At 50.4% G+C, this 15,607-nt stretch overlaps 1 protein-coding gene across 11 annotated transcripts in view; it reads right to left on the bottom strand.

Moving 5' to 3' along the window:
- The window catches only part of ssbp2b (single stranded DNA binding protein 2b), a 645,808-nt gene that overhangs the window by 501,945 nt on the left and 128,256 nt on the right, over positions 1-15,607 (bottom strand). The window contains exon 1 of one of the 11 annotated variants that reach the window (XM_072516203.1): positions 4,353-4,506. The exons of 9 other annotated variants lie outside the window; for them this stretch is intronic. In XM_072516203.1, the coding sequence (XP_072372304.1) occupies positions 4,353-4,432 (80 nt within the window). In that variant the 5' untranslated portion in view covers positions 4,433-4,506. Of the gene's footprint in view, positions 1-4,352; positions 4,507-15,607 lie in introns of those variants that run through there. One more of the 11 variants, XM_072516204.1, reaches the window with a different exon arrangement.

The raw sequence follows: 15,607 nt of genomic DNA, 5'->3' as shown, positions 1-15,607 counted from the left end.
GTGCTGAAGATGCGTTTCAGGTGCCTGGACCTCTCTGGGGGGGCCCTCCAGTATCGGTCAGATAGGGTCGGCCGCATCATTGTGGTGTGCTGCGTCCTGCACAACATAGCCCAGCAGAGGGGCGATGTGCCGCAGGCAGAGGAGGGCGGAGTGGAGGAGCAGCAGGAAGAGGCACAGTCCTCCCCAGATGAGGGGGATGGGGGCAATGGTCAGGGCAGGCGGGGTAGACACAGGCGGGTGGCTGTCCACCGTTACCGGCTGGCCCAGCGGGCACGGGACAGACTGATAGACGCCCGCTTCACTGACTAGATGGGCGTGGGAATTGGGTAGTATGGCCACAGACCGCACACCATGGCAACAGCCGACCACCCACACCCCCCACCCATCCACCCACCCAGCACCCTCACCCCCCTCCCCAACCCCACCCACCCCACCCGCATGCACACCACCACCCCCCCCATTGCCGATCCACCTGCGGCACAACGGGCCGGGCTCACACAGTTGCGGGTGGACGCGTGTCTATCGCAGGCCATGGAGGATGATGACAACCCGCCCTGCGATGAGCTCCTGGCTCTACATCGTTGGACTATGTCTGACCCATGGCCACAGTACCACCATCCACCCGGACCATCCCTGCATGCGGCTGTGACACTGCAGCGCACGGTCCCGTCCTCTGCCCGGGGGATGTTGATGGCAGCCCAGGGGGAAGGGGGCAGACTCACCTGGGGCTGAGGTAAGACCACCCCTCACACACACACTTGCGCTCAACGTAAATGACACGCCCGCACACTTTGGACAGAGCACAAAGGCAGCTTCGGTAGGTGTAACATTGACTTTAATAACGAAAGGCGTTCATGCACGTGCCCGAGCCCCTAAAACTCATCTGTGCCCTGCACCCGTGCCAACTTACTCAGTGTCTAATTGTTTGGCCTTACGGGCCCTTTGACTACGTCTACGTGGTTCCCCAGACGGTACAGCAGAACTGGAGGTGGACTCCTGTGATTCCTGCCCTCTGACACTGGATCCCTTTGGCGGACGTTTCCTGGGGCGTCCTGGCCTAGATGGGCCAGGCTGCGGCACGGGTGACTGGGATGGCGAGCTGCCAGCCTGTCCTGCCCGTTGCCCACCCGATGCACCTGGGACGGAAGGGGGGGAGTCCGAGGTGTCGCGGTGTACCGGGACCTCCCCTACAGAGGGAGCCGGGACGGACCACACCACCTCCTCCTCCCTCGGGGTGCCCGATGGCCCCCAGGCCTCTACATGGGTGGGGGATGCGAACGGACTGGCCATCCGACGCCCCCCCGACATCTGGCGCTGCCAGTCCTGGAGGCCCGTGCTGGTATCGACAGGGGTCTGCAGGTTTGCAGCCATGGAGCCCAGGGTGTTGGCAAACCCTATCTGTGACAGTGCGACGCCGGCTCGCACATGGCCACTGGCGCCGATGCCCTCAGCGATGGCCTGCTGAGACTGGGCCATGGCCTGCAAAGACTGGGCTATGGCGTTGAGCGCCTCTGCCATCTGGCGCTGGCACTGGCTCATGGCCTCCTGTGAGAGGGCAGCCATTTCCTGGGCCACAGACGCCGCCTGCACGGAAGGCCCCAGGCCTCGCAAACCGTTCCCCATGTCTGACACCGTCGCAACCATTGCCTCCACCGCGGACGCCACCCGTGCGGTGTCAGCCTGGGTGGCACGCATGACCGGGACCACTCCCAGCTCCTGGACGCGGGTGGACTCCTCCACCTGCGACCGCAAGCCGCCCGTCACCCTCTTCGCTCGTCTCTGGGTCGGTGGTTGCATCGGATCTATGTGTGGGTGTGGTAACTGCAGGAACCCGGGATCCATCTGGGCGGCAGATGTTCGCTTGGCCTGGGCTGCCCTCCGACCGCCCGGTCCCTCTGCTGCTCCTACCTCCACCTGCTGTACCGGGACGGCTGTGTTGTGCGCACCAGTGAGTGTACCAGACGCCTCATCACTAAAGTGCCCAACCGTGGTGAGTGTTTCTGCGATGGTGGAAGGTGTTGGTGACAGCAGTGGCGTTGTGTCGTGCTCTTCGTCCCACTCTGAGTCCATGGCACTTTGGGGTGGGGGTTCGTCTCCACCCATCCACTCTGAGTCACTGTCCGGTATTTCGTCTTCCTGGGTAGTGCTGTCCCGGGTAGTGCTGTCCCGGGTAGGGGTGTCCTGGGTAGTGGTGTCCTGGGTAGTGGTGTCCTGGGTAGTGGTGTCCTGGGTAGTGGTGTCCTGGCTCGGATGTGACGAGGGCCTGTGGCTGCCCCCCTCATCGCTGGGTGGTCGCTCCCGCACGTGACGGGGGTGTCGTCTCCCTGTTGGTCCGGGTCTCTCCGTCTCCCGTGGTGTGCGAGGGGCATCCTGCGGGCGTCGCATGCTGGAGGGTCCGGGTCACTCCGTCTCCCGTGGTCTCCGAGGGGCATCCTGCGGGCGTCGCATGCTGGAGGGTGCGGGTCTCTCCGTCTCCTGTGGTCTCCGAGGGGCATCCTGCGGGCGGTCTGCATCTGCGGGGATGGGTGCCTGGACGTTTGGTCCTGCGATACACAATGAAGCATGCATGGTTAGACATCAGGCAGTGATCAGGTGATACGGGGGAGGGGGATATAGGGGAGGGGGGATATGGGGACGGGCTGTCGGTGGCTCACTTGCTGGTGGGCCCCCGACCTCTGCATCAGCAACCTCCCGGTCCTCAGGTCCGCCAGCCAGTTCCAGGGCCCTTTCCTCGTGTACGGTCAGTGGCCTCTCATCAGCGGGCCCTCCTCCAGTCCTCACATGCTCCCTATTGTTGTGTGCGCGCTTCTCCTGTGGGGGGCGGGGGGGGGTGGCAGGGGTAAAAGGCAACAGGGTTAGGCAGGTATATGAATGCACGCCATCGGTTGCGCGTGCATTGCAGAGGTTAAGGTTAGGGCTGGATTCACTTGGGGATATGGGGGAGGGGGGATATGGGGGAGGGGGGGAATATGGGGGAGGCTCACCCTGCCTGCTCTGACGAGGTCGTTCACCTTCTTGTGGCACTGGGTGCCTGTCCGTGGTGTCAGGGCCACAGCGGTGACGGCCTCTGCCACTTCCCTCCACAGACGCCGGCTGTGGCGTGGGGCAACTCTGCGGCCGTGCCCGGGATCCAGGGCGTCCCTCCTCTGCTCCACCGCGTCCAGGAGCGCCTCCACATCGCGTGACTCGAACCTCGGGGCTGAGCGACGGCCAGCCATCCAGTCGGGTGTTCCGGTCGGGTGTTCCGGTCGGGTGGGGGGGAGCAGCGCGGCCTTATGAGCCGTCACGCCGTGCAGCACGTATGACGCTGCACGGCGTGAACCACTGCGCAAGCGCGGATCCCGTTACGTCGCTGCTAGCCCATTTCGGGCCGGAGACTATCGACCCATTTTTCTGACGTGACGCAAGTGGGATTTGCGCCGTTTTTTGCGCCGATCGGCGGTCTTTCCGCCGATAACGGAGAATTTCGCCCCCTGTGTGGGACTTAATCAAAAGTCTTCTGAAAATTGAAATACACCACATCGTGCTACAAGTAACAGCCTCAACAAACTCCAGCAGGTTTGTCAAACATGATTTCCCTTTCATAAACCCATGTTGACTCTCTCAATCATTTCATTATTTTTCAAGTGTCCAGTTATGACATTGAATAGATTCTAACATTTTCCATCCTACTGGCATAAAATTAGAAAGTCTTAATTCTGTTTTCTCTCTCCCTCCCATCTTAAATGTTGGGGTGATATTTGCTACTTGCCTGTCTTCAGAAACCTTTCTGGAATCTATAGTTTTAAAAAATAGCCACCAATGCATCCACAATCTCTTTAGTCACCTCCTTCAACACTCTGGGATGCAATTCATCCATTCCAGGAGATTTATCAACCTTTAATCAAATTCATTTTTTGAATACTACCCCTTTACTCACACTAATTTATTTCAGTTCCTCATTTCCACTAGTCCTTGGTCCCCTAATATTTCTGGGAGAATTTCTATATATCTCTCTGTGAAGACATACACAAAATAATAATTGCGTAGATTCACTGCCATTTCCCTGTTGTCCATTATAAATGCTCCATTGCCAGTTAATAAAAGTGAGCTCAACATCCAAACCAAGGCCGCAGTTCAAGGTTTATTTTGTTCTATTATAATAATAATCTTTATTGTCACAAGTAAGCTTACATTACACTGCAATGAAGTTACTGTGAAAATAAAAGAATGGCAACATTAAAATACATAGCTGAGTTCTTAACGCTGCTAAAGATATTGGAAGAAACTATGAGAAGGTGAAACATCAAATCAATGACAATCATATCCTGACAAGAGTACTACATACTATCGGGAAAGGTTAAGTTCTTTACCTGGGGCTGGATATCGGGAGTTGCAAATGTCCCTCCTCTGAACCCAGAATGTCAGAGGGTAAGAGTCCTCCCCTTTTCATCTATTTATCTATGTACTAGCAAGCTTTGCATTTAATGTTCGCCTGTCGGTCAACAATTGCAACACTGAAGAAGATTAACTGTATGGTACAAAGAATGGCAAATGCTTTTAAGTGAATGGAACATTTAAGTCAATTAAACACCAATCCATTAAAAATATTGTAAAAACCTTTTCATTAAAATCAAACAATGAACAACCAGCAGTCACTTCAAACGTAATCATATAAATCACTCAAAAAAGATACTTTAGTTGTCCATTTCCCTGAAAGAAACAAATAAAAATCTTTGTAAAATTCCGAAAACTTTAACTCAGATGATAAATTTCGCTTTCCTGTCTTTCAATAATTCCAACAACATTCTTCTGCACAGAGTTTCCCTTTCCCTGAGGCTTCAGATTTCTCACCTACTTTGTTGGAAGGCAAAAATTGGAGATCATTTCTTTTCATTCTTTTATGGGATGTGGGCATTGTTGGGAAGACCAGTATTTATTTCCCATCACTAATTGTCCTCGAGAAGGTAGTGCATCGCCTTTCTGGACCGCTGCAGTCCGTGTGTAGGTACACTCACATTGCTGTTAGGAAGTTCCAGGACTTTGACCCAGCGATAGTGAAGAAATTACTAAACAGTTCCAAATCAAAATATTGTGTGTGGCATGGAAGGGAACATGCAGTGTTGGCATTCCCACGCACCTGCTGATCGTGTTCGTCTAGGTGGTAGAGGTCACAGGTTTAGACAGTACTGTTGAAGGAACTTTGGTGTGTTGCTGCAGTGCATCTTGCATATGGTACACATTGCTGCCACTGTAATTCAGTGTGGAGGAAGCAAATATTTGTCCTGCTCTTTTAGCCACAGTATTTATTTTGAAGAATACAGTGCAAAAGGTGGCCACTCAGCCCATCGAGTATGCACTGGCCCTCTGAAAGAGCACCCCACCTAGGCTCAATCCCCCACCCTATCCCCATAACCTCACCTAGGGGCAATTTAGCACAGCCAATCCACCTAACCTGTACACCTTTGGACTGTGGGAGGAAACCCATGCAGACACGGAAAGAATGTGCAAACGCCACACAATCACCCGAAGTCGAAATCGAACCCGGATCTCTGGTGCTGTGAGGCAGCAGTGCTAACCACTGTGCCACCGTGCTGCCAAGTCCAGTTCAGTTTCTGGTCAATGATAAAGCCCAGGATGTTGATAGTGGGGGATAGAGCAATGGTAATGCCATTGAATGTCAAGGGCCGATGGTAAGATGCTCTCTTGCTGGAAATGGTTATTGTCTGTCATTTGTATGGTGCAAATGCTATTTGTCACTTATCAGCTCAAGCTTAAAATGTGTCACGATCTTGCTGCATATGGACACTGAGGAGTCACAAGCAGTGCTGAACATTGTTCAATCATCAGCAAACATCCCCACTTCTGACATTATAATGGAGGAAAGTAGCAAATTGATGATCTAGGGTGTCCTGGGCCTGAGATGATTCTCTCCATCTTCTTTTGAGCCTGGCATTTCTGTCTCCAACTAGTGGAGAGATCACCCCCGCCCCTCCAATTCCCAATTACTTTTTTGCTCCGCCACCTTGATGCCACACTCGGTCAAAATGCTGCCTTGAAGACCTCTGGGCAAATTAAGAAACAAAATGGATCCAGAAGGTGTCAAAGGTCACAGAAGAATAGCAGAGGGGCGGGAGAGCATGTAAAAACTGACAAAGGCATCTGGAAACCCAGTAATGTGCCAGAGGAATGGTCTGAGGGGTGTGAACCATCTCGCCCCTGATGTGAAAATGAAATAGGTCTTCTGCACTGGAAGGTATCCAGAGTTTGTTCCTATTCGGCACACTATTTCTAAATTAAGTGAGGCTGCTTGTCTGACATCCAGTATTGGATAGGCAGAAATTTCCTCCACTCCTCCAACTAATTCACGAATTCTGTTCCCCACCACCAAGTTTGTTTTTAAGCCAACAAATCAATGCCTCTCCATGGAAGTGTGCGAGGTTGAACCAGATTGTTTGAAACCTTGGTGTCAAATTTGACCCTGACATGATCTTCCGAACACATGCCTGAGCCATTATTAAGATTGCCTCTTTCCAACCCCGCAACATTGTCCAACTCCATCGCACCTCACCTGCTGCTGAAAGTTTCATCCATGCCTTGCTTGCACCAAGTCCTGTTTACCCATCATCTCTGCTCTTACTGATTTACAATGGCTCCCAGTAAAACAATACCTCGAATATTCTCACTCTTGTTTCAAATCTCAGGCTGGTAAATCTTTTGGGGCAGTTCCAATGAAAGGTCGACCTGAACCATTAACTGTTTCCTTGGCCTGTGAAGTGCTTTGCAGCATTTTCTATTTTTACGAGAGGAGGGCATGATCTGGAGGGCAAACATATATCCAGAACTCTGTGGCCACAGTTACACTGCAGAGAAAGGAGCAAGTGTTACTCAAACTCTACAATTTCAATTGGTGGATGGGACAAGTGTGTGTCCATGTTATAATCAGGAGGGTCGTGAAAATATACTGACTCATTTTATGTTTTGCTTTAAATTCGCACCAGAAGAGTGCTGGCACATTCGCATGACCTAACTATCTTACCGAATAGCACCCCCAAAGGGAACAAAAACGACACGCAACTCAGTCCCGGCGTCAACATTTAGGGCGCGATTCTCCAATATGGAGCCCAAGTGTTTGCGCCGTCGTGAACGCCGTCGCATTTCACGACGGCGCGAACCGGGCGCGGGTACAACCGATTCTAGCCCCCAAAGGGGGCCAGCACGGCGTTGGAGCGGTTCATGCCACTCCAGCCTCCTTTCGCGGCGCCAAGTGAGCGCCCCACCAACCCGCGCATGCGCGGGGGCTTCTTTAGCGCGCCGGCCCCGACTCAACATGGGCGTCGGTGTTCAGGGGCCAGCCGCGCCAGAATGTAGGCCCGGGGGGAGAGGCCGGCCCGCCGATCAGTAGGCCCCAATCGCGGGCCAGACCCCATCGGAGGCCCCCCCCGGGAACGGAGACCCCTCCCCCCACCACAGGCCGCCCCCCGACCGTTCGTGTAGATTTCCCGCCGGCAGCGAACAGTGGTGAATGGCGCCCGCGGGACTCTGTCGTATCGGCGCGGCCGCTCGGCCCATCCGGCCCGGAGAATCGGCCGCCCCGCCGATTCCAGTGGCCCGCGGCCAGCGCCGCGCCAAATGCGCCGGCACAAATGGCGCCGATTCTCCGCACCTCAGAGAATCGCGCACCGGCATCGGGGCATCGTGGCGTGGTTGCGCGATTCTCCGGCCCGGCGCGGGGCTCGGAGAATCGCCCCCATAGTCTCCCAAATGGAGAATCCTGCCCTATGCAGTTCAAACCTGACCCCATGAAAGAAACAGAACAAATATGCATTTATGCAGTGCCTTCCATGACCTCAGGGGATCCCAAAGTTCTATTATAGCATCCAAAAGTTCTATTCAGCTAACAAAGAAGGATAAATATTGTTGTAACATGGGAAATGTGATAGCCAACTTGTGCAAATCGACAACTGAAAAATAACCGAATAATCTAATTGAAATTGGCCGGTAAGATGCTGTGGGCATCACAGAAACGTGGCTGCAAGGGGATCAGGGCTGGGATCTAAATATCCAAGGATATATGTCCTATCGAAAGGACAGGCAGATGGGCAAAGGGGGCGGGGTTGCATTGTTAGTAAGGAATGAAGTTAAATCGACAGCAAGAAACGATGTCGGATCAGAAGGCATAGAATCTCTGTGGGTCGAGTTGAGGAATCGGAAAGGTAAAAAGACCCTGATGGGAGTTGTGTACAAGCCCCAGAGCAGTATAGACAGGATGTGGGGCAGAAAATAAATCAGGAGATAGAAAAGGCATGTAAAAGAGGCAATATTACAATAATCATGGGGGACTTCAATATGAAAATCGCTTATTGTCACAAGTAGGCTTCAATGAAGTTACTGTGAAAAGCCCCTAGTCGCCACATTCCGGCACCTGTTCGGGGAGGCTGGTACAGAAATTGAACCGTGTTGCTGGCCTGCCTTGGTCTGCTTTCAAAGCCAGCGATTTAGCCCTGTGCTAAACCAGCCCCAATATGCAGGTGGAATGGGAAAATCAGGTTGGTAGTGTACCCAAGAAAAGGAATTTATGGAATGTCTAAGAGATGGGTTTTCGGAGCAGCTGGTGAAGAGGCAATTCTGGATTTGGTGATGTGTGATGAGGCAGATTTAATTAGGGAACTTAAGGTGAAGGAACCCTTAGGGAGCAGTGACCACAATATGATAGAATTCACCCTACAGTTTGAGAGGGCGAAGCTGCAATCAGATGTAACGGTATTACAATTAAATAAGGGTAACTACAAAGACATGAGGGAGGAGCTGGCCAGAGTTGATTGGAAAAGGAGCCTAGCAGGGAAGGCAGTGGAACAGCAATGGCAGGTGTTTTGTGGGGTTATTCGGGAGGCACAACAGAAATTCATCCCAAGGAGGAGGAAACATGCTAAGGGGAGGACAAGGCATCCATGGCTAATGAGGGATGTCAAGGACAGCATAAAAGCTAAAGAAAAAGCATACAAAGTTGCGAGGATTAGTGGGAAACCAGAGGATTGGGAAGCCTTTAAAAGCGAGCAAAGGACAACTAAAAAAGCAATAAGGGGGGAGAAGATGAAGTAAGAGTGCAAGCTAGCTAGTAATATAAAGGAAGATAGGAAGAGTTTTTTCAATATATAAAAGGTAAGAGAGAGACAAAAATAGACATTGGACCACTGGAAAAAGTGGCTGGAGAAGTAATAATAGGGAACAAAGAAATGGCAGACGAACTGAATAGTTACTTTGCATCAGTCTTCACGGTGGAAGACACCAGTGGGATGCCAGAGCTCCAGGAGAACCAGGGGGCAGAGGTGAGTGCAGTGACCATTACTAAGGAGAAGGTTCTGGGGAAACTGAAAGGTCTGAAGGTGGATAAGTCACCTGGACCGGATGGACTACACCCCAAGGTCCTAAAAGAGATAGCTGAGGAAATTGTGAAGGCATTGGTGATGATCATTCAGGAATCACTGGAGGCAGGGTCCCCGAGGACTGGAAAGTGGCTCATGTAACACCACTGTTTCAGAATGGAGGGAGGCAGAAGATGGGAAATTATAAGCCGGTTAGCCTGACTTCGGTCATTGGTAAGATTTTAGAGTCTGTTATTAAAGATAAGATCGCAAAGTACTTGGAAGTGCATGGTAAAATAGGACTGAGTCAGCACGGCTTTGTCAAAGGGAGGTCGTGTCTGACAAATCTGTTAGAGTTCTTTGAGGAGGTAACAAGGAAGTTAGACAAAGGAGAACCAGTGGATGTGATTATTTAAATTTCCAGAAGGCCTTTGATAAGGCCGCATAGGAGATTGTTAAATAAGTTAAAAGCCCATGGTATTAGGGGTAAGATCCTGGCATAGATAGAGGATTGGCTGACTGGCAGAGAGTGGGATAAAGGGGTCTTTTTCAGGATGGCAGCCCGTGACTAATGGTGTGCCTCAGGGGTCTGTGCTGGGCCCACAACCTTTCACAATATACATTAATGATCTGGAAGAAGGAACTGAAGGCACTGATGCTAAGTTTGCAGATGATACAAAGATCTATAGAGGGACAGGTAGTAATTGAGGAAGCAATGGGGCTGCAGAAGGATTTGGCCCAGCTAGGAGAGTGGGCAAATGCAAATGAAATACAATGTGGAAAGGTGTGAGGATATGCACTCTGGAAGGAAGAATTTAGGCATAGACTATTTTCTAAATGAGGAAATGCTTAACAAATCAGAAGCACAAAGGGACTTGGGAGTCCTTAGTCACGATTCTCTTAAGGTTAACATGCAGGTTCAGTCGGCGGTTAAGAAGGCAAATGCAATGTTAGCATTCATGTCAAGAGGGCTAGAATACAAGACCAGGGAGGTACTTCTGAGGCTGCACTTTGGTCAGACCCCATTTGGAGTATTGTGAGCAATTTTGGGCCCCGTATCTAAGGAAGGATGTGCTGGCCTTAAAGGGTCCAGAGGAGGTTCACAAGAATGATCCCTGGAATGAAGAACTTGTTGTATGGGGAACGGTTGATGACTCTGGGTCTGTACTCGTTGGAGTTTAGAAGGATGAGGGGGGATCTTATTGAAACTTACAGGATACTACAAGGCCTGGAGAGAGTGGACGTGGAGAGGGTGTTTCCACTTGTAGGAAAAACTAGAACCAGAGGACACCATCTCAGACTAAAGGGGCGATCCTTTAAAACAGAGATGAGGAGGAATTTGTTCAGCCAGAGGGTGGTGAATCTGTGGAACTCTTTGCCACAGAAGGTTGTAGAGGCCAAATCATTGAGTGTCTTTAAGACAGAGATCGATAGGTTCTTGATTAATAAGGGGATCAGGGGTTATGGGGAGAAGGCAGGAGAATGGGGATGAGAAAATATCAGCCATGATTGAATGGCGGAGCAGACTCGATGGGCCGAGTGGCCCAATTCTGCTCCTATGTCTTATGGTCTTATGAGTTATTTTGAAGCGATTTTTCTTGAAGGATAATATTCGCCAGTAACCTGTAACACATTAAGAAACTGCAGAGTCGTGAACACTGCCCAGTTCATCACACAAACCCACCTCCAATCCACCGTCTACACCTTGGGAAAGCAGGCAGCAAAATCATGACCCCTCCCACACGGCTTATTCACTCTTCCAACTTCTTCCATCGGGCAGGAGATACAACAGTCTGAGAATACGCACTAACAGACTCAAAAACAGCTTCTTCCCCGCTGTTACCAGACTCCTAAACGACCCTCGTATGGACTGAACTGATTTACTTCACACATCTTCTCTACTGATTAATACTACACTCCTGTATGCTTCACCCGATGCCTGTGTCTATGTACTTACATTGTCTATTTTATGTTTGTCCTATGTATTTTCTTTTCATGTACGGAATGATCTACCTGGACTGTATGCAGAACAATACTTTTCACTGTACCTCGGTACACGTGACAATAAACAAACTGAATCCAATTTCAAGTTCACAGTATTGAAGTTGTTGTTTTGTAGGAAAAATGTACCATTTCGCATGTAAGTTCCACAAACAACAAATATGATAAATAACCAATCTATTTGAGGTGTAACATCGACCTGCCCCTTTACCTCCTCCCTGCTCACCATCCCACGGCCTAAACACTCTTTTCAAGTGAGGCAGCGCTTCATGTGCACCTCCTTCAGCCTGGTCTACTCTACACTGGAGAGAGTAAACACAGACTGGCTGACCGATTTGCAGAACACCTCCAGTCTGTCCACAAGCAGGACCCAGACCTTCCTGTCGCTTGCCATTTTAACTCACCGTCCTGCTCTCACATCCACATGTCCATCCTTGGCCTGCTGCAATGTTCCAGTGAAGCCCAGCTCAAACTGAAGGAACAGCACCTCATCTTCCGATTAGGCACGTTGCAGCCTTCCAGACTTAACATTGAGTTCATTAAATTCAGACTGTGAACACTCTCCTCCACCTTCACCACATTTTTATTTCTATCAATTTATTTTCACTTCTTCCATAGATCTATTCCTCCCTCACCATTGTTCCCCCTCCCCCCACTCCACTTGGGCAATCTGTTCCCTGTTCCTAGTTGCCCTTTGGCACACTGCTCACCTTTGTTCTTCCATTAACGCATTCTAATCTCTTTATGTATCACTATCAGCAACTCTGCTCAGCCTGAATAACTCCATTTACATTCCTTTTGTCTTTCTGTCCACGACATCTTTGTCAATCTCCACCTATTGCTGGCCCCCCATCCAGTGGATGGGGCAGGAGATGCAAAACTCTGAGAACACACACGAACGGACTCAAAAACAGCTTCTTCACCGCTGTTACCAGACTCTTAAACGACCCTCTTATGGACTGATCTGATTAATACAACACTCCTGTATGCTTCACCCAATACCGATTTCTAAGTATTTACACTGTGTACCTTGTGTTGCCCTATTATGTTTTTTTTTATTTTCATGTCCCCAGCAGCCCATAACTCACCCATACCCACCATCACAGCTTCCGAGGTCAGATCGGCCTTCCTGAAAGTGAACCCTCGGAAGGCGACGGGCCCAGACGAGATCCCTGGTCGTGCATTCAGAGCCTGCGCGGACCTGCTGGCAGAAGTATTCGCGGATATCTTTAACCTGTCCCTACTCCACTCCAAGGTCCCCACCTGCTTCAAGAAGACCACCATTATACCGGTGCCAAAGAAGAACCAGGCAACATGCCTCAATGACTACTGTCAGTGGCCCTGACTTCAGTCGTTATGAAGTGCTTCGAGAGCTTTGTCATGAAGCGCATCACCTCCATACTCCCAGAACACCTTGATCCACTGCAATTCGCATACCGTCGCAACCGGTCCACAGCAGATGCCATTTTCCTGGCCCTACACTCATCCCTAGAGCATCTCAACAACAAGGACTCCTACATCAGACTCCTATTTATTGACTACAGATCCGCCTTCAACACCATAATCCCAGCGAAGCTCATATCCAAAACCTAGGACTTGGCTCCCCATTCTGCAACTGGATCCTCGATTTTTTGACCAACAGACCACAATCAGTAAGAATGAACAACAACACCTCCTCCACAATAGTCCTCAACACCGGGGCCCCGCAAGGCTGCATACTTAGCCCCCTACTCTACTCCCTGTACACACACGACTGCGTGGCAAAATTTGGTTCCAACTCCATCTACAAGTTTGCTGACGATACGACCATAGTGGGCCAGATCTCAAATGACGACGAGTCAGAATACAGGCGGGAGATAGAGAACCTAGTGGAGTGGTGTAGCGACAACAATCTCTCCCTCAATGCCAGCAAAACTAAAGAGCTGGTCATTGACTTCAGGAAGCAAAGTATTGTACACACGCCTGTCAGCATCAACGGGGCCGAGGTGGAAATGGTTAGCAGTTTCAAATTCCTAGGGGTGCACATCTCCAAAAATCTGTCCTGGTCCACCCATGTCGACGCTACCACCAAGAAAGCACAACAGCACCTATACTTCCTCAGGAAACGAAGGAAATTCGGCATGTCCACAATAACCCTTACCACCTTTTACAGGTGCACCATAGAAAGCATCCTATCTGGCTGCATCACAGCCTGGTATGGCAATTGCTCGGCCCAGGACTGCAAGAAACTTCAGAGTCGTGAACACCGCACAGTCCATCACACGAACCTGCCTCCCATCCATTGACTCCATTTACACGTCCCGCTGCCTGGGGAAAGTGGGCAGCATAATCAAAGACCCTCCTACCCAGGGCTTACTCACTCTTACAACTTCTTCCATCAGGCAGGAGATACAGAAGTCCGAGAACACGCACGAACAGACTCAAAAACAGCTTCTTCCCCGCTGTTACCAGACTCCTAAATGACCCTCTTATGGACTGACCTCATTAACACTACACCCTGTATGCTTCATCCGATGTCAGTGCTTATGTAGTTACATTGTATATGTTGTGTTGCCCTATTATGTATTTTCTTTTGTTCCCTTTTCTTTCCATGTACTTAATGATCTGTTGAGCTGCTCGCAGAAAAATACTTTTCACTGTACTTCGGTACACCTGACAATAAACAAAATCCAATCCACAACAGTGTAAATATGACCCCATTTCCAGTTCTCTCTAGTTTTGACAAAGAGTCATCCAGACTCAAAACGTCTGATCCGTTCTCTCTCCAGATGCTGTCAGACCTGCTGAGATTTTCCTGTATTTTCTGATTTTGTTTTTGGTGGTATTGGTTGAGGCAGATTGGTCAGGGTACCACGAATTCCTGCCTCGCTTTGCAAAGTGCCAGAAGAACTTTATATCCACCTAAATAGAGCTTTGTTTTTTAGCATGTCATGCAAAGTACGATGGTCAGCTGTGGCTCACAGTAGAACTTCCACCTCTTGAGTCTGGAATTTGTGTGACTCGCCTGCTGGACTTGAGCACAAACCCTAGGCTGACATTCCTGTGTCGCAATAAGGGTGCACTGTGCTATCAGACATGCCATCTTTATTTATTTTTTTATTTTTAAAGTACTCAATTCTTTTTTTCCAATTAAGGGGCAATTTAGCATGGCCAATCCACCTATCCTGCACATCTTTGGGCTTTGGGGAGAATGTGCAAACTCCACACGGATAGTGAACGGGTGCTGGGAGCGAATCCAGGTCCTCAGTGCCATGAGGCAGCAGTGCTAACCACTGCGCCGCCCTGCCGCTCCACATGCCATCTTTCTGATGAGGTGAAAAACTGAATCCCTGCCTGCTCTTTCAGAAAGATCCCATGGCATCACATTTCGAATAATAGTAGGGGAGTTTATCCCCACTGGGCCTGAAATTCCTCAGACTGGCAGTCCTAGTGTCTGTCCCAAAATCCAGTCTAGTCCAACCTTCAAACTCAGGCCAGGTGAAATCAGAGCAATTCATTTGTTCCCGGGGCCGAGTGTTGGTGGGCAGCCCTGTCAAAGGTAAGGAAGCCACACACCTTTTCATGACACTGGTTGCCATAAAGTAAGTAATTTAAAGGTCTGGTGAAGTTTAAAGGTCCTTGACAGGCCAGGATGGTTAAGCGTTTGAGGTAAGCCGTAAGATTTGGCAGGTTTGGGTCGGGGCTTGTGGGGTGGGTTTGTCAGGTCTTGTCCAGTACCATGCGGGAGTGGTGTTAGGTAAGGCCTCTGGGGCAGTGGGGCGGGATGTGAATGGGGGTTGCGGGGCAGTGTTTTCAGGTCAGGCCTCAGAAGGTTAGGGTCATGCGGAGCCACAGAGTGGTGGGAGAAAGGGTTCCCATGGGGGTGGGGGGGGAATCCCGCGTGGGGGAAGGGCTGTCGTCGGGGGGGTGAATGGAGACCCCTAGGATGCCGGGGGTTGAGGTGTCCATTGGGGGAGAGGGGGAGCCCCTTGGGAGGTTGGGGAGTCCCGAGGGTTTTGTGGGGAGGAATTCCTTCAGGGTTCATTGTGAGTATGTGCAATAGTTACCCAGATATTAAAAAAGATTTTAATTCTTCTAACGTTTTCTGGGTAGGAACAAAGTTTGCAATTTAAATCTAATTTTTTGGATGGTTCCCAGTGTAGAGCATTGCCCAGTGGAAGTTTGCACCTCCAGGCAATTGCCCCACAAACATTACCCATGAACATCGAAAGGCAGTTCCCAGCACATCTTTGGGGTTTCCAGATGGCGTAGGGTAGCTTCAA

Source organism: Scyliorhinus torazame, chromosome 9, assembly GCF_047496885.1.
Source record: "Scyliorhinus torazame isolate Kashiwa2021f chromosome 9, sScyTor2.1, whole genome shotgun sequence".
NCBI classification, from domain to species: Eukaryota; Metazoa; Chordata; class Chondrichthyes; order Carcharhiniformes; family Scyliorhinidae; genus Scyliorhinus; species Scyliorhinus torazame.
The sequence above is the reverse complement of the archived record's forward strand: the minus strand, read 5'-3'. Positions and strand labels throughout refer to the sequence as shown.